The following is a 27,546-nucleotide window of genomic DNA, read 5'->3' as shown; positions in this document are numbered from 1 at the left end:
GCTGGTCCAAGGACACAGCTGTGAGAGAGTAGTGTGCTGTGGAGAGCTCTGGATGGTATATGTGACTGAACCCAGTGAACGCTTCTTCATAAACTTTCAAGATTCTGGCCCATGGATGCAGGGATCTGCTCACCTTGTAGGCACCCAAGACAAACCTTGTAACAAGTCAGTTCCCTCGTTTATTACACCTGCTACCTACCAGTCTGGAAGGGTCTGCCTCTTTCTTTGGTCTCTCCCAACCCTCCACGTACAAGGGCCAGTTTCAGATTATACCCAGGAAGCTCCTGAGGAGGCTGCAGACCAACAAAGGCAGTTCATAGCTTCTTCCAGAACACAGAGACAGACTCCTAGAGAAGGCAATGGCTTTGAGATATACTTATTAAAAAGGAAGGAAGGAAAAAAAAAAAGAAGGGAGAGAGGATAAATCAGGAAACTTGGATATAATCTGAATTTTAAAAATACAATTTTGGCTTTAGTTTGTGAAGGTTGTCATTTTGGGGCCTCAAGAGGATTGCCTACGGGTGACACACCATCACTCTGACCTTGGTAGAAAACTTCTAGAATGTCCCAGCAATGGCTAGATCTAAAGGAAACTGGTACCCTCCTAAGTACCTCGATGTGACCAAATCAGTATACCCCCTGCCAAACAGTTGTGTATAGCTTAAGGGTTTTCAAATGAGGTCTTATTGTTCAGCTGATGACCGACACACATAATTGCAATGTCCCCTCCCCTCATATTAAGCTTTCTGGGGCAGTATATAAAGGTGCTAATGCAAATGGATAAATTAAAGGGGCAAACTAGGAAAATGGGGGAAATACTGCCCTTCACTCATAAAAATACTTCATTTCACCTGGAGAGTTAGATATGATTAATATCTCTATATAAGTTTATATGACATCTTATTCTTATAATTTAAAAGTATAATCCAAGGAGGGGCCTGGCTGGCTCAGATGGAAGAACGTGTGACTCTTGATCTCTGGGTCATGAATTCGAGCCCCACACTGGGTGTAGAGATTACTTAAATAAATAAAACTTAAGAAAGCGTAACTCAAGGCTAAAAAAGGTTCTTCTTAGACCACCTTAAAGCCACAGAACATACCTTTCTGGATCTAATCAAGGTATAGTCAATACTGAAAGGCGTGGCAATTTCTTGAAGAAGGATTAAAATAAAGGGAACGTTCTCAAGTTTTCTCTGAAGTATTTTAGCTCTTGCCAGTGGAAGGTGCTGCTGATGTAACGAGCAACACCGGTCAGTCTGACGCTAGTCCAAGTAATCTTGATTGTCTTATTCCCGGAGAACGGAAAACTGTAGGAGTTTGCATAGTAAATCACCTAGTGAGACTGGTCCTCCATGGAGGAAATTCTCTCTCAGAGCTATGCGGGCCGAGCTGTCATCCCATACCGCACACGCGTGTCCAGTGCGTGAGGAGGCTCTGCAGGGGAAAACCACCTCAGCCACAGAAAATAATGACTGCTCTCATCAGTTTAAGAGTGGGAAGAACTTATTTGATCAAACCCTTGTTTCAACTAGATCATTGTGACAGATTTCCTCCATATAAATAGCCAAATTATTACTGGGTTCTAATGTCCTGTGGAAGAAGCACTGGGCAAGACGATGTTTCAACTATACCTTTGATCCTAGGACAAACCAGACAGTTCAACTTCAAGATGTGCAAACACAGACGTTCTCCTTGAGTTATCTGGGCTCTACGAAGTACCTTCCAAGTGACCCACAAGTCCCACCTCCTAAACAGCCACACAGGTGAGAGTGAAATTCAAGTTTCCAACAAAAATTGTCAGATGTTATCTGGCAAAAACTGCCATTCCCGAGGACAGCTTGTCAGGTTGCCAATCAGTCTTCATTCCTCCGCAACCGCTGACCTGACCTTGAGCCTCTCACACGCGACTGGGTGGAGAGTCGAGGTCAGAGGAAGTGAAAGTCAACAAGCGCTTACTCAGCAGGGCATTGTGTCGCTTCAGGTAGGCGATTATGTCTCCTTGCTTTTCCACGATGTCTTCTAGGCTTGAACTAGTCCTGCAAAGAATCCACATATACACCAGTACTCATTCGTCTCTTTGCAAATGGGTCCCTCCCAGTTTGCAGTACAGCATATTGTATTTGTGACTTTTTCTTAAGATGTAAGCCAAGGTAAGATTCCAAAATGAGATTCTTTCATTAGATTTGGTTTTATCCAGTTGGCTGGGTGTAAGCAAATCAAACTTAATTCTAAAGGCACATATGCATAATCATGAACTCCAAGCATTAGAATGTTTTTTAGATTACCGGGGGTGGGGGGACCCTTATAATTCTCTTTCTCTAGTCTTTCATTCCCCACCCAAAGCTTACCTGAATCCAGTCTCCGAGGTAATGTTGCTGGGGTAAGCATAGAGTTTTTCTTCTTCAAGTACATCAGGCTGTGGTTTGGCTTTATTAAATTTTCGAATTTTCACTAGAATAATAAAGTCATTATTGACAGGTCATCTAATTATAAAAAGAATCTTTACTTCCATTCATTCAAATTACATTAATTGGCTATGCTTTTCAAGTAAGTTACTATGGATAAAAATGCTTCATAAAGTGAATGAACAGGTTTGTTTATTGATGTACTCAGGCCTTTGAAAGCCTGTGTGCCAGGCCTGAACTAAACACTGGGAATACAGAGAGTATCATTACTGTTGATAATAATAACAGCTATGATCTTTTTGTGAGTTTAAAACACAGAAGGCACAAGTGAACTATTGTGAATGGATGGCCTCATCCAGTTCTCAGAACCACCCCCGGAAGTAGATGCCCTTCTTACTCCTACTTTCTACAATAAAGTGAAGCCCTGGGAAGTTAAATAAGTAGCCAGGTTTCTAATCCAGCAATCATGACTTTGAAGCCTCCACTGTTGATACTACCCTATAAAAAGAGCTACTAGTCCAGGGAAAAATACAGATGATAAGTGCACATTCCAAGACAGTATGAAAAGAACCAAAATCAAAGCTTGCACAAGGAGCAGTAACAGCCCGGAAAGCAGCCCCTTGACTCAGCGGGAGTGGGACGGGAGGGAGGATCAGGGGGAAGGAGGATGGTAGGGCGTGGGTCCAGCCTTGAGCAAAACATGAGAACTAATTGCGGAGACTAGGGGAGGAGAGAAGAAGGGTGTTTTAGGTGTGTGAAGAGCCTGAACAAATACTTAGGACCTTGAGAAGGGGTGTGTGTGTGTGTGTGTGTGTGTGTGTGTGTGTGTGTGTGTGTATGAGGGGGTGGAAAGGCAGACATGGAAGACATGAGACTGGTGTTGCCATGCCAAGGCATTTAGATTTTGTCCTGAGAGTAAATAGGAGTCACTGAAAGGAGCTCACCACCATCCCTGAAGGGCAGGGATGAGTAGGGCCAGCTCATGGAGGGCCTTTTATGCCACACCAAGATTTCAGATTTTCTTCCTTCAGCCTTGAAGTAAACTCTGTACAGGGAAGCTGTTAAATGATCAGAGTTACCTCTGAATACAATTACATTGGCAGGAGGAAGGAATACAAATTAAGAAGACAGAAGAAGGGAGACCAGTAGCGTGCCTACTGAAATTACCCACTCAGGATGTGATGAGTGTCTAGTCGAGGCAGTGGCAGTGATGAGGAGAGACAGATCTGGGAGGCAAGCGGACTGAACAGGGCTGATGATTGAGGAAGGGGAGAATAAGGTGGAAGGAAGAATCCAGGGTGACCAAAAGGTTTCGGATTGAGCAAGAGCTGAGGGCTGGCACTGTTAGCTGAGAGAGGGGAGGAGGGACAGGACGGGGGAAGGTCTGGAAGAGGAAGATGACCAGGTCACTTCTGTCTTGGCGCACTGCAACACCTGGATGGAAATGATCACTAAGCAGGAGAATATAAAGGTTTGGGTGGCTCTGCTCATCTGAGGGATGCCCACGAGTGTATAGATGGTAACTTTTAGTATGTAGAGAAAAAGGACACGGGAACGCTGAAACCCGCCAATATTAAAGAGGTGGGGGAAAATCTGTTAAAAGGGAATGAAGCTGAGTCACCAGAGAGGAAGGAGGAGAACCAGGAAAGAGCTGTCAGTGTTCACTGCCAGAAAGGTGAAGACACGGAGAGGACCCAGGGGATACCGCAGTTCGGAGGCCACCGATGAACTTGGCAGTTTGTGGGGAAAAGTGATGTTATGGACTCAACCGTGTTCCCCGGAAAATTGACATGTTGAAGCCCTCACCCCCCATGTGGCTGTCTTTGGAGACAAGCCTTCAGTGAGGTAATTAGCATTAAATGAAGTAATAAGGGTGGGGCCCTGATCTGACAGAAGGGATAGCAGGATGTGCTTGCATAGAGCACAAGGCCAGGTGCAGACACCAACAGAAAGCAGCTCAAGAAGAGAGGCCTCAGGAGAAACCAAGCCTGTCTACACCTCGACCTTGGACTGGCAGCCCCCAAAGCTGGGAGAAAACTAATCTGTGTGGTTTTAGTCAGCCAATCCAGGGACTGTTCTACAGTGGCCGCAGCAGACGACTGCAAGTCGGGGGAGTCAGTGGCAAAGAGGTGGAGAAGCAGACGTGGTGAGGGCCCCTGTTCCCCACTTCCAGGGGGTGACAAGAGCCCCGGACAGTTCGCACCTCTGGATAACAGTTAACTGGGCTGAGGCTCTGCCCTGTCTGAATAGTAACTCTGGGACCAGACTGGGACCAGCAGTCTCCACCAGCGATGGCTACACGGGGGGAGAAAGCCAGGGCGGGAGGCGGTCATTGTCAACCCGGACTGCACAGGAGAACTGGATGTGCGGCGCCGCCTGAATGAGAGTGTCTGCCATGTGGGTAGGGGGAGGGGAAACAGGTTAGACCCCGGCACTACCCTTTTTAAAAGCTCCACATGCCATTCTTCCCGTTTTTAGAGCAACTTTTCAGATATAATTCACGTAGCACACATTCACCCATTTGAAGTATACAACTCGATAGTCAGTGTTTTAGAGACTGGTGCAGCCACCTCCACAGTCAATTTTCGAACATGTTCATCACCCGGAAAAGAAAGCAGGTATCCATTAGCAGTCATTCTCCATTTGCCCCCTGCCCCCCAGCTCTAGGCAACGGCTAATCTATTTCCTCTCTCTATGCACTTGCTGTTCTGGGCATTTCACATCCATGGTCTTCTGTGAATGGCTGCTTCCCCTTAGCACAATGTTTTCCAGGTTCATCCACACTGTAGCACATATGAGTACATCAGTCCATGTATTCACTCCTTTTTAGGACTGAATAACATTCTAGTGTGCAGATCGAACACATTTGGTTTACCTACTCATCAGTTTACCCTGACATCAGTTAGCTGGTTTCCCCTTTGGGCTATTATAAACAGCGCTTCCTTGAACAATCGTGTACGTTTTCATAGTGAGGTCTTGGAGAGATGTGCGGAGTCACGTGACATTGTTTCTCCTTTTGTGGAACTGCCAGGCTCCACGTACGAATCTAACGTGCACTCTCAGCTGAGAACTAGGCTCAAGAAGTTGAAGAGAAGAGGTAAAAAGTGAGAAAGTTGGGAGATGTGCAGAGGGTCCACCAGGAAGGACCAGGAGGAAGCAGACAGTATGATGCCAAAAGAACCAAGCGTGCCCTGTACTTAGGTGCCCTTGACTTTCAGGCATGGCAAGCAAGTTGAAAATGAGAAGCCCCTACGGCTTTGAAGGCACAGGCACAAAACTTGAGGTGCTGCAGCTCGCGTGTCAGAGAAGACAGACTGAGCCCCGGGGCCCCCTCCAACAGGTCAGGGGGAGTGCCAGACAAAGGAGACTATGGGGCCCCAGTGAGGCAGGCAGGAAACCAGGAAAGCCAGAGGCCTGGGCAAGTGGGGGGTACACTGCCAGGAGGTAAACTGTGTCCAATGTCATCCAGTAAAGATGAAGGGCAAGAATCGACTGTGGTTACATGATAGCTGCCAGTGAATCTGACTTGTTCAGTGTTCACATCTTAATTCTCTAAAATGCTATCTTCCCCAAGATAATTCCTGAATAAAGGAAGAAGCTTGGAACAAGTGTAAGTTTCTTGAACTGGGGGACAGGAAATAGCAGCTATACAGTATTAAAGTAAAAGGGGACAGAAATAAAAGACACACCACAGTCTGACAAAATAAAAAGGTCTTTGTGGTCTTTCAAATAGATTAAATTGAACGCATTCAGCATTTTATAGATCACAAGTTAGGCGGTAACACCAATTCAAGCCACTCTTTCCATCATAAGCCAAGGAAAGCAGGTGGCATACTAAAACATCAAAATACTAAAAAAGATAGGTGGACTTTTCACCACTTACATTTTCTTTCTTTCTATACTGAACCTCTTACTGAACTTCAGAGCAGTGATACCGGCTGCTGGAAGGCTAATAAATGAGTGGCATTAGCTGAATCTTTTGCTTATTTTTAAATGAACAGAGAGCTAATCAAATTCAGTATCTCAAAACTGTTGCAAGCTTTATTTTCCTAGTTTTCCCCCTAAGAGGTAGTAAAGTAAATTAGTGCTCCATGAGAAGGGCCCATCTTGGTTTCTAGAGATTAACTACTTAAAATACAAATAAACTAGTTAGGTTAGAATTAGTACATCAAAGAATCATGTCCTCAAGAGTCACTATCAATGGTATCAAACCCACTGTCTTTTAAAATCATTTCAGTATAGAGAAACAAGAAAAATCCATACATCAGCGAAGGAACCTTAACTTTTCTATGACACTGAACAAAAGCAGTATCTATCTCTAGAGGCTACTTCCTAAATCTCTCCTGTCAGAACCTACAATACATTTAAAGGAACATTATAATTTAGTAAGTTAGGCTTACTCTTGAGGATGTGGAGATAAAACAGTCATACTTCAATCTTTTAAAGAAATTCAATACTTGCAGAAACCCTAAGTTTATAATTATGATTATCATAAACCTCTCCTATGTAAACCATCTCTTTACTTTGTGAATCCGAATTACCAATTACCAGGTTTTCTTACAGTAGGAAGCATATTCGTTTGAAATTTAACAAGATAGTTTTGGGTTTTTGTTTTTTTGTTTTTTTGGTTTTTTTTTTAGGATTTTTATTTATTTATTTGATAGAGAGAGAGAGAGAGAGCAACTGCAGGGGGAGCAGCAGAGAGAGGGAGAAGCGGGCCCCCACTTAGCAGGGAGCCTGATGTGGGACTCGATCCCAGGACCCTGGGATCATGACCTGAGCCTAAGGCAGACACCCAATTGACTGAGCCACCCAGGTGCCCCTACCAAACAGTTTTTAATGGTGTTTTTATTCAGATTAAAAATTAATTAATGCAAATAAGGATGAAATATGCTACTAAGTCTTTGAGTATAGAATAAAGCAGTTCTTTTTAATTAGGAAGACAACATATTAAAATAAGTGGAAAAGAATAAAATAAAAGAAAATCCTTTTGTTTAAGTTTAGGTGTCACGTAACTATTTGTGTCCAACTGTAAAAATGTTCCTGTCAGGACTCTTGGAATATCTGTTTCCTTTGCCTCTTAGACATTCTAAGGTCTTTCTCTTTTTAACATTACCCGTCTTATTTTTTTTTATTTTTTTATTTTTTTAAAGATTTTATTTATTCGACAGAGATAGAGACAGCCAGCGAGAGAGGGAACACAAACAGGGGGAGTGGGAGAGGAAGAAGCAGGCTCATAGTGGAGGAGCCTGATGTGGGGCTCGATCCCATAACACCGGGATCACGCCCTGAGCCGAAGGCAGACGCTTAACCGCTGTGCCACCCAGGCGCCCCAACATTACCTGTCTTATTTATAATTAATTATAACTGCTACAGCAAATCCTTTAAAAATAGTAAAGTCCTAGGGAAATAAATCTTGGACTACATTTTAACAGTACTGATTTCCCCTTACTCACATGATGACATTCACATGATCTTTGGAAAACTGTTGTTACCTCCCTCTATGTCACAGAGCATTCTATAGGTATTACAGAAAATACTTGACTACAAGAAGGCTTGCACCCCCTGTAGCAAATAAAAGTTGTAGAGTACTGTAAAATAACATGCTAAGTGAATTCTATATTCTAAACTATCACCTCATTTACAGCATTTGACGGACATGTTGTAGATTGGAACTGATCTCAGTCAACAAGGTAACTCAATATTCATTTGTCATATGGGTCACTTGACTGAGATAGCAAGCTCTTTCTTACACACTGAAAAACTAACCTTACTTTAAAACTAGTCTCATTCTTTTCTAGGAAGTTAAGTGGGTGGTATATAATATATTTGTTTAAAGTGAGTACAAGATGCAATTCTCTCCATAATTTGGCTCATTGTTATCTGATAACTATAGAAAAACTTATAAAGATCAATCAGTAATGTGACATTCACATTTACAAACTAGTCACCCCATTCGTATTCTAAATACTCTGTAGGCCTAAGGAGATGCCACGTGTAACTTTTTTGTGTTTGTTTCTTTAATGATAAGGTATCACTTGACTTGACAAAAATTAGTTGATGACACAAATTTAGAAGTATGACTCACTGGTACGTTGCTGTTGGTTTGAAACTGAGGAAGTTTGGATGTGGTCAGCAATGAAAGGTACAGGTGCTAAACAGGCTCTCGGTTGCTAGAAAACCTTGCCTCGAAGATAATGGCCAAGCTTCCCATTATCAGGGATGAAACAAGCAGTTAAAGGTCTTTAGTCCAAGAGTGTAGTTGTAATTCTCACCTGTGTAAATGAGCAGACACGTCAGGGAACAGATCAGTTCCAGGGCCAGGATGGCCAGGATGAGGTCCAGATACAACCTGCCGGGCTCCGGAAAGGAGTGCTGCACGCACAGCACAAGGAGGAGAGCCGTGCTGCCTGAAGAGGAGAAAGAGGCACGGGGTTAGCAGAGCCCCGGGGGGCCCACACTGCAGGTGCGCACCCAGGCCCTTTTACACTGAGCAGTGAAGGAAACTAAGGTAAAAACTCCAAACTGCTGCTCTCTTGAGGAAAAAACCCCAACACATCTAAGAATCAATGATGCCCCTTAATAAAATTACATAAGAATCTGGATTTTCTTAAAAACTAAGAAACGATTTTTTGCTCTATAAAATTATTAACAATGGCATTGCGTGGAATCCCATGTGCATTTAAAATGGGATGCAGGGGCGCCTGGGTGGCTCAGTGGGTTAAGTGTCCAACTCTTGATTTTGGCTCAGGTCATGATCTCAGGGTGGTGGGATTGAGCCCTTTGTTGGGCTCAACATGGAGTTTGCTTGTCCCTCTCCCTCTGCTCCCCACCCCTCCCCGCTCTTAAATAAATAGGGAGTTTTTAGAAATTTGCATTATCCCAGTTCCTCAGAATCCAGAGGTACTTGAGGACCCTCATGGCCCATTCTGGTCACATAATGTAACAACAGAGAACTGCACGGAGGTTAGGAATGTTGCAGTTATGGGGACTGCCTAGGTGGACAACTGGGACACGCTGCTGACCATGAACAAATGACCTCACACCTCTGCTCCACAACTTCCTCGTCTGAAAAGGAGAATGACAGCACCTTCCTCACAGTGCTGTTGTGAGGAATAAATGAGTTAATACGTGGAAAATATTTAGAATGGTGCTTGGCAAGTATTTGATAAATATGAACTGTCCCTCCCGACACACACACGTAGCGTATCTCTTATTTGGTTTTGAAGACTTTTAGCCTTGTTCAGTACTTTTATTTTGAAAAATACAACATGGAAGAAAAATAAAATTCTGGAGCAAAGAGGCTGGGTCTTGCCATCATGTAGGCTATGACTGTGAGTCTGCGACAGGCACCTGCTTAGAGGAAGGGTTGTATGGCAGTGTGCCTGGGACTGTGAAAGATTACACGAAACCAAAATTATTATTATTATTATTATTTTAAAGATTTTATTCATTTATTTGTCAGAGAGAGAGAGAAAGAGCGCACAAGCAGGGGGAGCAGCAGACAGAGAGAGAAGCAGACTCCCCGCTGAGCAGGGAGCCTGATGTGGGGCTCGATCCCAGGACCCTGGGATCATGAGCTGAGCTGAAGGCAGATGCTTAACTGACCGAGCCACCCAGGCATCCCGAAACCAGAATTATTATAATAATGCTGATGATACCTACATTTATTGAATTCCTACTAAGTACTATTAGTTCACTTCCTCCTGCAACAGAGTTTGTCTGAGAAATATTATTTCCCCAATTTTTAAGAAAAAAGGTGTCAGGATGAAGCTAATCACTATCGAACAATACTATCACCTGCCATAAAAACACTGGTTACACTCATCTGATTAGCTGGACGATCTATATCCTCATGGATTTACCTTTTTATTCTTCATATAAGAAAAAAAATACTTAAAGAAAGTAGAAACAAGGTAAATACCTGCCCCAATATCTTTGATTTTCTGGGTCCTTAAGTGAGCAACATAAAAGTGATGCCATCTGTGACTAAAGTAAGGGTCCAAATGCTCAGAAACATTAAGGGTCATATGTTAGCAAGAATTTGACAGTGAGCAGAAAGGTAAAGATCAGACAATCTCTTGGTGGGCCTCAAAAATACTATGTATGTCCAGACCGCTCACTTGAGAGACTGAACATTATTTTGGTCATAATGCATATAAGGTCTTTAAGTTAAAAATGGGCTTTGGCTTTTAGCTTTGTGGGTGGGAGGAAAGGTTATAGTGACATCTTCTGTCCAAAAGCAAGTACTACACACCAGGCGCTGAACATATAAACCAAGCTCTTCCTTAGGGAGCAGTAAAAATGTCGCCCCCTTCAGGATGAGTCAAAATCAGCTACGCTATAAAATGCTTCTCTGCTATTGCATGGCCCTGCAGCTTCACTGAGGGGTGAACTCGCAGCTTGCCCTTTAAGAAAATGTATTAACAGTACATAGAAGAAAAATAAAAATTAAATTGTGTAGAGCTATTTTTCTAGGGAAAAAATTCATTTCAAATCTGGTTAATCTGGTTTCAAAATGTCTAAGTATTTATTCTGGACTCAAATTGAAAAAGAGGGTCTTTTAAAAACGTAGGAACTTTGAACACCAAGGCAAAAAGACCTAAAGAAGTTCAATTTAATTCCATTCAGCCTTTAAAATGTTTGCAACAATAAACAAAGCAGATACTAATGCAGCTAAGTCCTGTATAGACTTTCTGATCTTGCCTTCATAAACTGTTTTTCAAGTTTTCCATTTTGGATAATGCATTTTATTATATCACAATCTCTCACTGAAAGAAAAACACTGAACTTCATTTAAAGTAAAGCCAATTCCTTCCTCTTATCCTACAAGTATCAAATAGCAACAGCATTTGTATCATTTTGAGATGATTAAGATGGCTCATACCCAAAAGAGGGAAAAGTCTACGTCACACACAGGGAGATAGGTGGACACCATGTTCACAATGATGGGGGGACAGAAAATGGCACCCCCAAATATGCTTTTTTGGCATAAGGATTATTTCAGTCTGATTACTTTTAAGAAACAGCAGACACAGGTGAACTCTGAAAGCTGAGTAGAGGGTACCCTTTTTTAAGGACAGTTACAAGGGAAAACTACAGTTTGTACGCATGTCCTCCTCTCTGTACCAGGAAGAGAAGGAAGACTTTACATTTCTAGAAACTATTATCCACAAAGAAGGCACAGACTTAAATCCACGTAACAATCTTACCATTGTTTACAGAGCTTTTCCTGGTAACCTCCCATAATTCCTCCAACCACCTCACCACGTCATCTCTGGTCTCTTTGGCTAGAGATTGTATTTAAGGTGATGGCTTGGCCCATTTTGGAGAGTTACTCAGTTTTCTTGGGTCTCTCCCATGGACACAGGAGATATGCTTATTATTAAACTGTTTATTTTCCTCTTGTTAACCTGTCTTTTATTACAGGGGGGTCTCAGCCAAAAATCTACCTAGAAGGGCAGAGGGAAATCTTTCCCCCCTCCCCCATGATAACAAACACAGATGTCAAAGGAAAATTAAGACAATATCAGGGCGCGAGGGTGGGTCAGTCAGTTAAGCATCTGCCTTCGACTCAAGTAATGATCCCAAGGTGCTGGGATCGAGCCCCATGTTGGGCTCTCTGCTCAGTGGGGAGCCTGCTTCTCACTCTCCCTCTGCCCCTCCCCCTGCTTGTGTTCTTTCTGTCAAATAAATAAATAAAGTCTTTAAAAAAAAGAAAAGGAAATTAAGACTGTATTATTTAAAAAAGCTTCAAGACATTAAGGTGATCTGAGTTTTAGTGGCCACAAACAAATCACTCTCACAAACACGAGAGAATATATTTGATTATAAAGTCAAACTTCACATTTTCTTTCTGCTCGCATTTCTGCCACTCAAGCAAGCCACAGACAAGCTGAGCCAGACTCACCGGTTGAGTGTATCATCAGTGCAAGTCCTTTAAGATGCCTCGTGGATAGGTATATCGTGCTGTAGCCTCGGTTTCTTACTTTGTTGTGGTGATACTGGATGTAGCGTTCGAGAAGGAAATGCAGAATCCACAAAATAACTTTTCCCAGGATTATGACTGTCTGAACTTTCAGTGGGTTGGTATAGTTTCCTGGGCACTTGTCCTCAGTTGGATTAGGGTAAGAACAAAGCACACCTGTTAAAAATGCTAAAATGACAAATACAACCTGGTAGAAAGGAAAGCAGTAGGATTAATATTCAGTATTTGGAATTAAGAAATGATAATCACCATCCCAGCACATACTCATACCTATGACTTTTACTATCCTATTTTTATAACTGAATTTAAAAACAACTTTTTTTTTTGCCATTTTATGAACATTTCCAACAGAAAATTTGGAGAAAAATTTGCAGAAAATTTGGAAACAAATCACAAATGAGAAAAGTCACCCCAAATCGCATCTAACAGAGATGAGTACTTAATGTTAAACAATTTCTTGCCCACTTCCCTTTTATTGAAAAGAGTAAAAACAGTTAATTTAGTGCCTTAGAGGTAACTAATAAAAATCATGTGTTAAAAAACTTTATTTCTAGTTTCAGTTTTAACAGAACAAAAATAACTATCCAATTAGATTGACAAAAATTTAAAGGACTGGTACCAAAATACAGACAAACAGACATTTGGAAGGATGTGTTATGTTAAGATTAAAAGAAGCTAGAGAGTAGTAGTTCAAAGTGTGGTTTACAGACCAGCACAATCAGCATCACAAGGGAAGTAGTTAGAAAGTTAAATTCTCAGATCCCTCCCCAAATCAGCAGAATCAAAAATCTCTGGGGGTGTCACCAAGCTATCTAGTTTAATAAGCCTGCCAGGGAGTCTGTCGCATGTTGAAGTTTGAGAAACACCTCTGCGGAGTAAAAAATACAGTATTATCCAGTTGGGGAGTGTGAGGAAGATATGGGGGAAATCCTTTTATATATGTACTTATCTTTTTGTGTGTGTGTATATATGTATATGTGTGTGTGTGTGTGTATGTGTGCGTATTTTAAGTAGGCTCCATACCCAGCGCAGAGCCCAACATGGAGCCGAACTCAGGATCCTGAGATCAAGACCTGAGCTGAGATCAACAGTTGGTCACTTAACTGACTGAGCCACACAGGCACCCCTCTTTTTGTATATATTTGTAGGAGTTAAAAGAAAGGTACTGAGATACACCCATTTAAATAACTCAGTGAGAAGGGCTGAAACAGAGAAAAGGGAAGATATCTTTGTACACTTTGGTAATGTTTTACTTGTTACAATACGGAAGTTATTTTATAATTTTAAAAATCAAGTAAAGAAAAATATATAATTAGTATTCATCACCAAACACCCAATAGCAGGCAATCCTAGCCTATAATAAATCTATTTAAAATATATGTGATTTGTCTAAGTGATTTGTCAAGAGCAGTCATATTTGCTATGGCAACTTAAGATGCCTATTACCATAAAGGAAAAAACTGAAAGGTCATCATATTCCGTATAGTGTAAAACACTGTACATTGAACAAAACTGATCCAGTTTATATAAAGCAGCATATAGACATTTTTCTTAAGTTTTTACTTAAATTTCAGTTAGTTAACATACACTATAATATTAGTTCCAGGTATACAATCTAGTAATTCAACAATTCCATACACCACCCAGTGCCCATCACGACAAGTGCACTCCTTAATCCCCATCACCTATTTCACCCATCCCCCCACCCCCCTCCCTCTGGTAACCATCAGTTTGTTCTCTTTTTTTTTTTAAAGATTTTATTTATTTATTCGACAGAGATAGAGACAGTCAGCGAGAGAGGGAACACAAGCAGGGGGAGTGGGAGAGGAAGAAGCAGGCTCACAGCGGAGGAGCCTGATGTGGGGTTCGATCCCATAACGCTGGGATCACGCCCTGAGCCGAAGGCAGACGCTTAACCGCTGTGCCACCCAGGCGCCCCATCAGTTTGTTNTTCATGAGTTGATGGACACTTGGGCTGTTTTCGTATTTGGTTATAGTAAATAATGCTGCTATAAACATCAGGGTGCATGTATCCCTTTGAATTAATGTTTTTGTACCCTTTGGGTAAATACCCAGTACTGCAATTGCTGGGTCATAGGGTAGTTCTGTTTTGTTTTGTTTTTTTTTGAGGACACTCCATACTGTTTTCCAGAGTGGCCGCACCAGTTTGCATTCCCACCAACAGTGCAGGTGGGTTCCTTTTTCTCCACATCCTTGCCAACACCCATTGTTTCTTGTGTTGTTGATTTTAGCTATTCTGACAGGTGTGACGTGATATCTCATTGTGGTTTTGATTTGCATGTCCTTGATGATAAGTGATGTTAGGCATATTTCCATGTGTCTGTTGGCCAACTGGATGTCTTCTTTGGAGAAATGTCTGTTCATGTCTTCTGCCCATTTTTTAATTGGATTGTTTTTTGGGTGTTGAGTTTTATAAGTTCTTCACATATTTTGGATACTAACCCTTTATTAGATATGTCACTGGCAAATATCTTCTCCCATTTTGTAGGTTGCCTTTTAGTGTTGTTGTTTGTTTCCTTCGCTGTGCAGAAATGTTTTATTTTGATGTAGCCCCAATAGTTTAACTTTCGTTTCTCTTGCCTCAGAAGACTTCCTGGGAAAAAGTTGCTATGACCAATGGCACAGAAATTACTGCCTGTGCTTTCTTCAAGGAGTTTTATGGTTTCAGGTCACACATTTAGATCTTTCATCCATTTTTAGTTTATTTTTGTGTATGGTGAAAGAGAATGGTGCAGTTTCATTCTTCTGCACGTTGCGGTCCGGTTTTCTCAACACCATTTGTTGAAGAAACTGTCTTTTCCCATTCAATATTCTTTCCTGCTTTGTTGAAGATTTAATTGACCATACAATTGCGGGTTCTTTTCTGGGTTTTCTGTTCTGTTCCACGGATCTATTTTTGTGCCAGTACCATACTGTCTTGATCACTACNTTTGTTCTCTATAGTGAAGAGTGTCTTTCTTGATTTGCCTCTCTTTTTCCCCTTTGCTCATTTGTTTTCTTTCTTAAATTCCACATGAATGAAATCACATGGCATTTGTCTTTCTCTATTTTGCTTAGCATAATACTCTCTAGCTCCATCCACGTCATTGAAAATGACAAGATTTCATTCTTTTTTATGGCTGAATAATATTCCATTGTATATATATATATATATATATATATATATATATAAAAGAGGTGATATATATATATATATCACCTCTTCTTTATCCATTCATGAGTTGATGGACACTTGGGCTGTTTTCGTATTTGGTTATAGTAAATAATGCTGCTATAAACATCAGGGTGCATGTATCCCTTTGAATTAATGTTTTTGTACCCTTTGGGTAAATACCCAGTACTGCAATTGCTGGGTCATAGGGTAGTTCTGTTTTGTTTTGTTTTTTTTTGAGGACACTCCATACTGTTTTCCAGAGTGGCCGCACCAGTTTGCATTCCCACCAACAGTGCAGGTGGGTTCCTTTTTCTCCACATCCTTGCCAACACCCATTGTTTCTTGTGTTGTTGATTTTAGCTATTCTGACAGGTGTGACGTGATATCTCATTGTGGTTTTGATTTGCATGTCCTTGATGATAAGTGATGTTAGGCATATTTCCATGTGTCTGTTGGCCAACTGGATGTCTTCTTTGGAGAAATGTCTGTTCATGTCTTCTGCCCATTTTTTAATTGGATTGTTTTTTGGGTGTTGAGTTTTATAAGTTCTTCACATATTTTGGATACTAACCCTTTATTAGATATGTCACTGGCAAATATCTTCTCCCATTTTGTAGGTTGCCTTTTAGTGTTGTTGTTTGTTTCCTTCGCTGTGCAGAAATGTTTTATTTTGATGTAGCCCCAATAGTTTAACTTTCGTTTCTCTTGCCTCAGAAGACTTCCTGGGAAAAAGTTGCTATGACCAATGGCACAGAAATTACTGCCTGTGCTTTCTTCAAGGAGTTTTATGGTTTCAGGTCACACATTTAGATCTTTCATCCATTTTTAGTTTATTTTTGTGTATGGTGAAAGAGAATGGTGCAGTTTCATTCTTCTGCACGTTGCGGTCCGGTTTTCTCAACACCATTTGTTGAAGAAACTGTCTTTTCCCATTCAATATTCTTTCCTGCTTTGTTGAAGATTTAATTGACCATACAATTGCGGGTTCTTTTCTGGGTTTTCTGTTCTGTTCCACGGATCTATTTTTGTGCCAGTACCATACTGTCTTGATCACTACAGCTTTGTAATATACCTTGAAGTCTGGAATTGTGATGTCTGCAGCTTTGTTTTTCTTTTTCAAGGTTGCTCTGGCTATTAGGGGTCTTTTGTGGCTCCATACAAATTTTAGGATTGTTCTAGCTCTGTGAAAAATGCTGGTGGTATTTTGATGGGGATTGCATTTAATGTGTAGAGTGCTTTGCGTAGTATAGATATTTTAACAGTATTTGTTCTTCCAATCCATAGGTGTGGAATGTCTTTCTATTTATGTCATCTTCCAATTTTTCATCAGTGTTTTATAGTTTTCAGAGTATAGGTCTTCACCTCTTTGGTTAGGTTTATTCCTAGGTATCTTAGGTTTTGGTGCATTTGTAAGTGGGACTGATTCCTTGGTTTCTCTTTCCGCTGCTTCATAATTGGTGTATAGAAATGCAACAGATTTCTGCACACTGATTTTGTATCCTGTGACTTTACTGAATTCGTGTATTAGTTCTAGCAGTTTTTTGGTGGAGTCTTTCAGGTTTTCTATATATAGTATTATGTCATGTGCAAATATGAAAGTTTTACTTCTTCCTTGATGACTTGGATGCCTTTTATTTCTTTTTCTTGTCTGATTGCTGAGGCTATGACTTCTACTACCATGTTGAATAAAAGTGGTGAGTGGACATTCTTGTCTTGTTTTTGGCTGTAGAGAAAAAGCTCAGTTTTTTCCCATGTAGGATGATGTTAGCTGTGAGTTTTTCATAGATGGCCTTTATTGTGTCAAGGTCTGTTTCCTCTAAACCTATTTTGTTGAGGGTTTTTATCATGAATGGATGCTGTACTCCGTCAAATGTTTTTTCTGTATCTATTGAAATGATTATATGATTCTTATCCTTTTTAAAAAAATTAATGTTAGAATCATGTTGATTGATTTATGAGTATTGAACCACCTCTGCAACCCAGGAATAAATCCCACTTGATCATGGTGAATGATTTTTTAAATGTATTGTTGGATTTGGTTTGCTAGCATTTTGTTGAGGATTTTTGTTATCTATGTTCATCAGATATTGGCCTGTAGTTCTTTTTTGTGGTGTCTTTATCTGGTTTGGGTATTAGGGTAATGCTGGTATTTTTCTTGTTTTTTAACACAAGGTTTTCTTAGTCCTAAAATTAGGCCAATCGATCCTATAGTATCGTAGGCAGGCAATTTAATATAAAAAGGTTTTTCAAAGTCATATGTGTGTATATTTGTGTGTATGTGGGGGGTATAAATACATAGAGAGTGTGTTACATGAATTAAAGAGTATGTTATAAAACAAGTATGAAGAAAAACAGGCCATAATCCAGGGACCAGGAGGCCACCTCTTCAGCTGATAATCTAGGGATCAGGAAGCCATGGCAGACCAGGCCACACTGTCTACATCCTCACAAGGAAAAAGGATGCACCTCTCTCCTCAGGGTATTCAGTTCTGAACTTAAGTCTATACAATGTGTGTCACTGGAGCAGCAGCTGAACGAGTCAATGAACCACATTCATTCTCCTCATAAACACTTGGGATTGCTAAGAATTAGCCCTCTTGATTTTTCATATTGTAGCCAAGAATAACTACATCCCCTAGTGCTTCAGATCTCAATAACCAAAATGGAGATGATGAACAGGCTAGATGCAGAGCCATCAATAAGCCTACACCAAGACCATTTATACATAAAGGTTTTTTGTTTGTTTTTCCATTAGGGGTTTCTTTTTGTGTGTATGTGATGTTGAAAAAAAATTTTTTTTAAGATTTTTATTTATTTATTTGACAGAGAGAGACAGTGAGAGAGGGAACACAAGCAAGGGGAGTGTGAGAGGGAGAAGCAGGCTTCCTGCCGAGCAGGGAGCCCAATTCGGGGCTCGATCCCAGGACCCTGGGACATGAGTTGAGCCATCCAGGTGCCTCTGTGATGTTGAATTTATTTACTTTATTACTTTATTTACTTACTTATTTTTACTGATATGACTGATATATATTGTGTAAGTTTACTGATATGACTGATATATATTGTGTAAGTTTAAGGAGTACAACTTGGCCTTTTGTTTGTTTAACTTTTTATCTTATTTTTGGTAATTTCTACACCCAATGTAGGGCTCAGCCCACGACCCCCAGAACAAGAGTCACACTCTCCTCCAACTGAGCCAGCCAGGTGCACCTACAAGTTGCTGATTTGATACACTTATATATTGCAATATAACTACCTTCCTGGCGTTACCTACCACCTCTGTCACTTCACATAATTACCGCTTCCATTTTGTGGTGAGAACAATTAATATATCTAATCTCTTGGCAAATTTGAGTTTATGATACATACAATATGGTTGACTGTAGTCACTATGCTATGCATTTGATCTCCAGGACTTCTAAAAAAAATTTTTTTTAAAGCACTAGAAGTTTATTAAACAAGGATGCAGAAAAAGTTCTCAGGAGTGAGAGGGGTCCTGGCAGGGTTGCCCTCACCAGGACTTACTTATCTACTAGCTGCAACACATGTGTCTTTAGAAAGCCCCAGACATTTGGGTTGCCTGGGTGGCTCAGTCAGTTGGGCACCCAACTCTTTTTTAAAAAATTTTCCCCACTATTATCTATTTATCTATCTATTTACATATAATGTATTATTTGTTTCAGAGGTACAGCTCTGTGGTTCATCAGTCTCACACAACACACAGTGCTCCCCACGAACACATCCCCTCCCCAATGGGCATCCAACTCTTGATTTCAACTTGGGTCATGGCCTCAGGGTCATGGGACCAAGCCCTGTGTTGGGCTACACACTGAGGATGGAGCCCGCTTAGTATTCTCTCTCTCCCTGTCCCTCTGCCTCCCCACCCCGCAACTCACACTCTCTAACTTAAAAAAAAAAAGTCCCCAGACATTTGTAATTTTACCATTGTTGAAAATATGGTGCAACACTACTTACTGTTCTGCTGCAACTTAAAGTCTCTGCTTAACATTACTTCCTAAGTGTAGATAAATTGATAAATTTCTGTGTCAACATGTATAGATTTATCCACATCTTTTTTTGTTTTAGTAACTGAAAAATACATGCATATGGCAAAAAGAAATTTCAAATAGTTCAAAAGGCAAATACTAAAATATATCAGGTGTGCTTTCTACTGCAGTGGCAACTAGTGTTAAAGGATCTTGTGAATGCTTGTAGAAATTTTCTGTTTATATATGGGAATACACAAGCACACCAGCCCTCTCAATTACCTTCTAATATGTGCAAATAGGAACCTTCTGTGCAAACCTGAATGTAAACCTATGTTGTAAACACTCAACAATGTAAGTGTGAAGACTAGTCTAATTAATATGTACACATCCATGCTGTTTCGTTTTCAACAATTGCAGAGCATTCCTTCCTATGGATGGGAACTACAAAGTGTCCTCTGAATGGTGGTAGTTGCAATATCTTGATATTACAGACAACATTACTATTATTAACAATATCCTTAGACATGTGCAAATATATCTACAATGAATTCTCTGAAGTAGAGAGATAAGTAAAAAAGTATGTACATTTTAAATATTGGTAGATGTAGCCAACTGCCCTCTGAAAAGCATATATATATATATATATATATATATATAGTAATTTTAAAAAAGATTTTATTTATTTTTAAAAAGATTTTATTTATTAGAGAGAGAGAGAGAGACAGCACAGCAGGGGGAGCGGCAGGCAGAGGCAGAGGGAGAAGGGAGCTGTCATGGGGCTCAATCCCAGGATGCTGGGATCATGACCTGAGCCCAAGGCAGACATTTAACCAACTGAACCACCCAGGCATCCCAAGTTTATATATATTTTTAAGAACATCACCTCTGTTTGGAGAACTTTGTCCCAGCCAACTTACATGTATTAATAAGAGAAAATTTGCTATGATGACCGTAGGAAGAGGATGGAATCTGGGTCTGAAGTGAGCATATAATGAATGGTGTGGGAGATGCTGGGTGTCCAGAAGGGGGTCATCTTCAATACTTTGGGTGAGATCCAAGGAGCCCTGAGGTACAGACAAACAGAAGCAAACTATAATCACCACTTTTCTAGATTGCTTCTAAGATAAATCTACTAAACTCTAAAGCATTAAAAACCATTACACAAGTTAGAAGCAAGAAAAATACACTCCCTACCTAGAGCCAATTTAAAAATATCATAAACTCCCAGGTAACCACTGTATACAAATTGGTGAAAACAAGTATTAAAATGGGTAGAGGAAATCTTACTTCAGTTATCTTCAAATGAGGTAATACAGAATGAGATTAAAGCAAACAATTTTTTCTTTAAGTCCTCAAAACTTAGATATTGATTTATCTAACATTACTTAGATTATTGATGAAATAATTACATATAGTTGCAATTCTTAAACTACATCTTGATGTTCCACAAAATTTTGGAAAGTTGGTGGAGTCTTCATTAAACTTTCAGTTATGATACAAATGTTTTAGAGACGGAAACAGATCACCCTGATAGAGCTTCAAGGAGACTTCCATTTACAGATATCAGATTCTCAATGAAGACAACCAGTTGCAAAGTCACTGAAGTAGCTGATGGGGTTGAGCTGCAACCTAAAACTTCAGTTTGTCTTATTTAAAGGTATTGTCTCGGCAGGAACAGTACTATCAGGTCTCTGGTGTGTATAACCACCTCTTAATCTCAGACCCTTGCTGAAAACTATCCTATATAAGGCACTGTAAGATTTAAAAAAAAATAAAACACAGTCCCTGTCCAAAAGATTATATTTTCATTGAGGAGGCTAGGAATAAAGGCATACAGGATGAAATAATAATTGAGCTAATTGGACGAAAATAAGATGGAAATGAAGATTTCATCGGAAAAAGGGAAGCCTGAGAATAGCATTTGGAAACAGAGGTAAGGGCTCTTTGGAAGCGGTAGAGTGAGACAAATGGTATAGGGATTGTTTCTGGGTACCAGATCACAAAGATAAAAATAATAATCTGGAGACTAACTCAGATCTGGGGCTGGCTTCTCAATCTCCAAACTCAGGCATTCAATGGTGCTCTGCAATTTTTTTTTCATTCAATGCCTACATAGCTTCCTGTTTAGTTTGGCGTAACTTACAGCATGATTCTGATTATCTCTGTTCTTTCCAAGAGTCCTCTGCCTTTAGCTCTCTCTCCGTCAGCAGATGTCCCACTTTCCACAGCGCTTCCCTTGGCTACCATCTGTGCCTCCTTCCAGGCCCCGCTTGGTCAATTCCTATAGGCAGCCTCCCTGGGCATCCAAACATCCGGATCATGCCACACCTCCATGCCTTCCCACACATTTGCTGCTCTCCTCCTCTATCATACTACCCTGTGATGGTCTTATTTCTCACCTATCTCCCCCACTAGATTTCATGAGACCCACGAACTCCCCATCACTTATTTGTCTTTGTAATCCTAGCACCCAACAGTGACTCAGGGTTAGCACCCATGGAACAGATGAGGAATGAACAACTGTTCCAAACCTCTCTCGGCAGTGCTCCGAACTCAGGGCTTCATCAAAGACCTGGGCTAATCAGGATAAACTACCAGGAGCTGTGGGGGAGAATCAGCTCTGACCCAACGCAAAGGCAGTAAGTACTGTGGTTAACAGGCCAGCTCCTAGGGCCAACTGCCTGGTTCAGATACAAGTTCTGCTTCCTAGCAGTGAGCAAGTTCCTTCATCTCTATGCCTGTTTCCTCATCTCAGGAAACAGTTTTAATAGCCCCTGTGTCATAGCTTTGGTGCGAAGATCAAATGAGTTACTACTCATAAAAGTGCCAGAACACTGCCTGGTGCAGAATGGCAGTCAGTAAGTATTAGCCATTATTGTCTCTAACACTTGCTCTGCCCTTGCTCCCCACATAAATGCCTTACCGTTCTGTCTCCTGAATCTGTTCTTGCCTCTCAATTCTCACCATTCAGCCCAGGCGCCATCCTTTCTCATGGCTTTTTTTTTTTTTTTTTTAGATTTTATTCATTTATTCAACAGAGATAGAGACAGCCAGCAAGAGAGGGAACACAAGCAGGGGGAGTGGGAGGGGAAGCAGCAGGCTCATAGTGGAGGAGCCTGATGTGGGGCTCGATCCCACAACGCCGGGATCACACCCTGAGCCGAAGGCAGACGCTTAACCGCTGTGCCACCCAGGCGCCCCATGGCCTTTGCCCTCCAGTCTCCAGACCGCAGCAAACTCTTGCTGCAGTTGGACATCTTCTACGTGAATGTTCGTTCACGTTTCTCTCCCCCAAAACTCGAGTCCCTCCCTGTTATCCTCAGGACAAAGTCCAAATTCTTAGTCTGGCTGTTTTAAAATCCATTCCCAAGCTACTTTTTGGGACTTTCCTCTCGTTTTTTTTCCCTCCTTCCTGATGCTGACTGCTCATGGTCCCGTCTCGTGCAAAACTCTTTTCAGTCCCTGTGCCTTTACTTACTTCGGCCCACATGTCAATGCTTGTCTTAGCAGAAACACTGGCTTTTCTGATGCCTCAACACTGTTCCTACCGCCCTTTTCACCCAACATTGTACTTTTCATGTCCCCAAGTTTGACTTCAATCTATTTTATGTGTTCCGTATGTCTTTTTACCCTTTTGAACATACAGAAAAGTTATAATAATTTTTAATGTTCCTGTTTGCTATTTCTAGCATGCCATTTCTGAATCAGTTTCATCTGACTTATATGTCATATTTTCCTGCCTTTTGCCATGCTTGATAATTTTTTTCAACTTTATTAAGATATAGTTGACACATAGCTTTGTGTACGTTTAAATTGCACCACGAGTTGATCTGATACACTTACACATTGCAAAATGATTCACACTGAAGCATTAGCTAACACCTTCACCATGTCACATATTTATATTCTTGAGCTTTCTTCCTGGAATGAGGTTAAGTTACTTGGAAACAGTTTGATCTTTTTGGTCTTGCTTTTTAAGACTTCTTATTAGGTGGGACCATAGCCATGTTTAGTCCAAGGCTAACCTTTCCCACTATGAAGGTAAGACCTTTGTGAGCACCTAGTACCCTGTGAATTATGGGGTTTCCAGTCAGACTGGTGGAATGGGCACTATGTCTGGCCCTGTGTGAGCGCTAAGTACCGCTTCCTCTAATCGTTTCAGGTGGTTCTTTTTCCAGGCCATGGACAACGTCCTCACAGGCCCATATAGAGCAGGACTCTGCGGAATCCCTGAGGGGGACTCTGCACATTTCAGTTCTCCCTCTGTGACGCTCTCTCCACTCCAGGTACTGCCATGTGAACCCCAGCTGCCTCCGTCTCCCCGAACTCTCAGCTCCATCTTCTCAACTCAGGGAGCCTGCTGACCTCTGCCAGGGAGCCCTTTCCTGTCACAGCCTGCAGACTCAGCTGGGGCAATCGTGTGACTCACTCTGCTTCCCTTCCCTCGGAAAGGATGGTCCTTCACTGCCCGATGTGCAATAGCTCAAAAAGTGTCATTTCATGTATTGTACATAGTTTTTTGGTTACTTCAGGCAGAAGGATGAATCCAGTCCCTGTTACACTGTGCTGGCTGGAACAGTAGTCCCTACTGCACCCTCACGCGTCTCTATGACAACTTACAATACTAACCACAGATACCAAAGTTGTCGGAAGAGTGTGCTTCACAAGGACGGAGACTCTGTATTGCATATTCTTTGTATTTCAGCTCCTAACACAGAGTAGGTGCTCAATGTGTGTGTGGAGTGAATGAAAGATTGCCCAACTTCTTGAATACTTGCGGCCTGAGAATTTAAACAAAGCTGGCCTTGAAACCTTAACTGTAAGACTGCTGTCGATTTATTTCCCATCTTCCTCCCTTTCATGCACCTCCTCCCCTAGCCTAAATGACCTTTCTGGAGTGCCCCACAAATATCCTTTTTTTTTTTTTTTTTCAGAATCCACACAAGCCTTAAGTTCTCTATAAAACTTGTTCTGCCGGACGCCTGGGTGATTCAGTTGGTTAAGCCTCAGACTCTTGATTTCGCCTCAGGTCATGATCTCAGGGTCGAGATGGAGACCCAGTCAGCTCTATGCTGGGTGTGGAGCCAGCTTAAGATTTTCTCTCTCCCCCACCCTCTCTAAAACAAAAACAAAAACAGGGGCGCCTGGGTGGCACAGCGGTTAAGCGTCTGCCTTCGGCTCAGGGCGTGATCCCGGTGTTATGGGATCGAGCCCCACATCAGGCTCTTCCGCTGTGAGCCTGCTTCTTCCTCTCCCACTCCCCCTGCTTGTGTTCCCTCTCTCGCTGGCTGTCTCTATCTCTGTCGAATAAATAAAATCTTTAAAAAAAAAAAAAAAAAAAAAAAAAAAAAAAAAAAAAAAAAAAAAAATTACTTGTCCTACCGTTTTCTTTCTACTTTAAAACTGCTATAAAATGTACTGCTCATTAAATATTAATTTGGAATTTTTTTTTTAAGATTTTATTTATTTACTTGAGAGAGCAAACAAGAGTGAGCAAGAGTGACCAAGACAGCATGAGCAGGGGTGGAGGGGCAAAGGGAGAGGGAGAAGCAGACTCCCTGGCTGAGTAGGGAGTCCCATGCAGTGCTCGATCCTAGGACCCCAGGATCATGACCAGAGCCAAAGGCAGACACTTAACCCACTGAGCCACCCCTAATTTAGAATATTTCTTATGCTATCTTCTATTTTTCCTTTTTTAATGTATATACCTTTTGTTTCTCCTGACTACACTGAAGGGGTTGCAGACTATAGTACGGTTTCTTCTCTAAGTCACTTATTAGATGTTCAGTAAATACAATGTATTTGGTGGCTATATCGAATACACTGTCCAGCAGATTCCACAGGAAATGTAGTACAACCATACCAACAATGCCTCATCACTCTCAGATGGCAACTCACCAGCTCCATGTGAAAGGTAAAAGGAAGACAACTCCTGAATCCAAGTAATTTCTTCACTTACACTGTTAATAACTACATCATGACCTGTACAAGATATCTATTGTTCTGCCCACATGGATCTCTTTCCTCTTCTTTTGTGACAACAACTCCATCTCCTCTGGAGACTCACTGTCTGCCTCTAATTAAGTCTCAATGGAACATCCTTCAATACTTTTCACTCTCCTCTGCCAAGGTGGAACCTCTGGCCTCTGATGGAACCTAAGGGGGCTGGGCAATTCAATTCGTTCTGTGAGCAACAAACCAAAGGGAGACCGTGGCGGGACAGATTCATTCCAGGGCAGACTCTGAAAGGACCCCTGTCACTTAGATCCGTTGAGCAGCCCTTGTTTGGAGCCCTTTCAGAGGCCTAGATGTCCACCCACCCTGTATCATTTCAAAGAAATTCCTTTCTTCCTTAAATCAGCCAGAGTTGGTTTCACAGCTTGCAAACAATGAACCTTAACTGAAAAGCCTTTGCCTCTGTTAACTCTTTTAAGTGTCTAGGCCTACAGCATACACCATATTTTTAGCTTTTTACTGAATGGTAGAAATCATATCCACAAAGTACCCAAACCAGGCAACTTGCTCATATCTAAAGTATTTAGGTACGTAACTGTTGGTGAGACATTAACCTCCATTTGTTTGGTGGAACAGATTTCTAGAATTGTACTCATCCTAAAGCTAAAAGCTACAGATTCAAGAATCTGGGGCAACTTATTATCAACCAAGAAGCATTTACTGCACATTTTTCTAAGAGTCTTTCATTTTCCTCAGATTTTTCCCCATACATTTCAGCTTATGAATCTCACCCTTAAAAATTCAGAAACGATGATTTTTTTCCTTCAAATGTGTATGAATGTCAAATCTACTTTCATGTCTTAGTTTTCCATTTTCTCAACTGAAAAAAAATGGAAAGTTTTAGTCTTATCATTAGAAATTGTTTGGTTCTTAGTTAAGATACTTGAACTGCGGTTGCTACTTACACCAGAATCTAAGCTCTTATAGGAGTGGGACTGTTATGTGTCTTGCTTGATGCCCCTAACTCAGTAACAGGATCACAGTAATATTCCTATTTATGTATTTATCCAAATTAGCGCTTTAACGTAACTGTCAACTTTGCATTTCTCAAGGATAAATTTTATTACCTATCAATGAGGCAAACCAATTAATTCTGGGCACAATTACATGTTTCCCCTAAAAATGTTTCTATATACTTAAGCAAAGATTTCACTCTGTACTAGACTGTAAGCTAGGACTTTGTTTTTTAGTAATCTGGTTTGGATCCATTAAGTAAAGCGACTTAAAAATCCTTCCATGCCTATCACGCTTACATTCAAAATACCACGGCACTGTTTTTCTCCAATGCGGGTTTCTGGGCAATGACAGCCGGCGGCCCGAATGCGTGTCGCAGCCGCTCCAGGTCCACAGCCCTCTAAAGCCAACGCAGAGAAACCACGACGAGGGAGACTGGTCCCCTGCTCCCCAAGACTTGTGAGTCTAGCCAAGCGGCCGGGCTCAGAGAAGCGCGCCTAGTGAGGGCTGTCAGGCCAGATGCGCATCACGTGAAGCTCCCAGTTCCGGGATCAAAGACGCGCGCTGCATGTGAGCTGGGCGCCCGCCAGGGACCCCCGCATCCGCGCACCCACCGCCAGGCAGCCCACCCGCCCTCCACCCGGGAAAATAAGCCCAGAGCCGGCGCGTCGCGGACCCCACGCCTCCTGGGTGTCTGGCCCCAGGACCCGCGCCCAGGGCCAGCCCTGCGCAGGAAGCGCCGCCTCCGGCCGCGGTCGCACCGGTTAAGGGTGGCTTCCCCCGGCAGTCTCCGCCCAGCGCGTCCACAAGGGAAGAAAAGGGGTTCCGGGCCAGCCTCCCTCCACTTCCGCGCACTCACGTCCTCCATCCTGCCCCTCGAAGCCATTTCCAGAAGCCTGAGGCCGAAGCCCGGGCCAGCCGGGCCTCTCCACCTGCGCCCCGCGCCGCCGGCCCAGGAAAATTGCCACCTTCTAGGACTTAGCCTCCCCCACTTCAGACACACCCCTCCTGCTCCCGCTC

The 27,546-nt window shown here is 41.7% G+C and overlaps 1 protein-coding gene across 2 annotated transcripts; it reads right to left on the bottom strand.

Moving 5' to 3' along the window:
• Positions 1 to 446: 446 nt before the first annotated feature.
• On the bottom strand, positions 447 to 27,546 carry TMEM192 (transmembrane protein 192). 2 transcript variants are annotated; one of them, XM_002927285.4, is made up of 6 exons: positions 27,386 to 27,544; positions 20,475 to 20,621; positions 12,316 to 12,580; positions 8,681 to 8,815; positions 2,349 to 2,451; positions 447 to 2,036 (listed from the first exon to the last, which is right to left on the bottom strand). In XM_002927285.4, the coding sequence occupies exons 1-6, from the start codon at positions 27,410 to 27,412 to the stop codon at positions 1,898 to 1,900; spliced, it is 816 nt and encodes a 271-aa protein (XP_002927331.1). In that variant the 5' UTR covers positions 27,413 to 27,544; the 3' UTR covers positions 447 to 1,897. The 2 variants fall into 2 exon arrangements, with proteins under 2 accessions (XP_002927331.1, XP_019663536.1); XM_019807977.2 differs by lacking the exon at positions 20,475 to 20,621 and having other exon boundaries at positions 27,386 to 27,546.

Source organism: Ailuropoda melanoleuca, chromosome 5 (assembly GCF_002007445.2).
Source record: "Ailuropoda melanoleuca isolate Jingjing chromosome 5, ASM200744v2, whole genome shotgun sequence".
NCBI classification, from domain to species: Eukaryota; Metazoa; Chordata; class Mammalia; order Carnivora; family Ursidae; genus Ailuropoda; species Ailuropoda melanoleuca.
This window is presented reverse-complemented; position numbering and strand designations above follow the sequence as displayed.

Coding starts and splice junctions, on each gene's coding strand:
- TMEM192 (XM_002927285.4), bottom strand. CDS start 27,412: ATGGCTTCGAGGGGCAGGATGGAGGAC. Junction 20,622..27,385: donor CGAGGGGCAGGATGGAGGAC/GTGAGTGCGCGG, acceptor TCTGTACCTCAG/GGCTCCTTGGATCTCACCCA. Junction 8,816..12,315: donor ACTGATGATACACTCAACCG/GTGAGTCTGGCT, acceptor TCTCCTCTTCAG/GCAGCACGGCTCTCCTCCTT.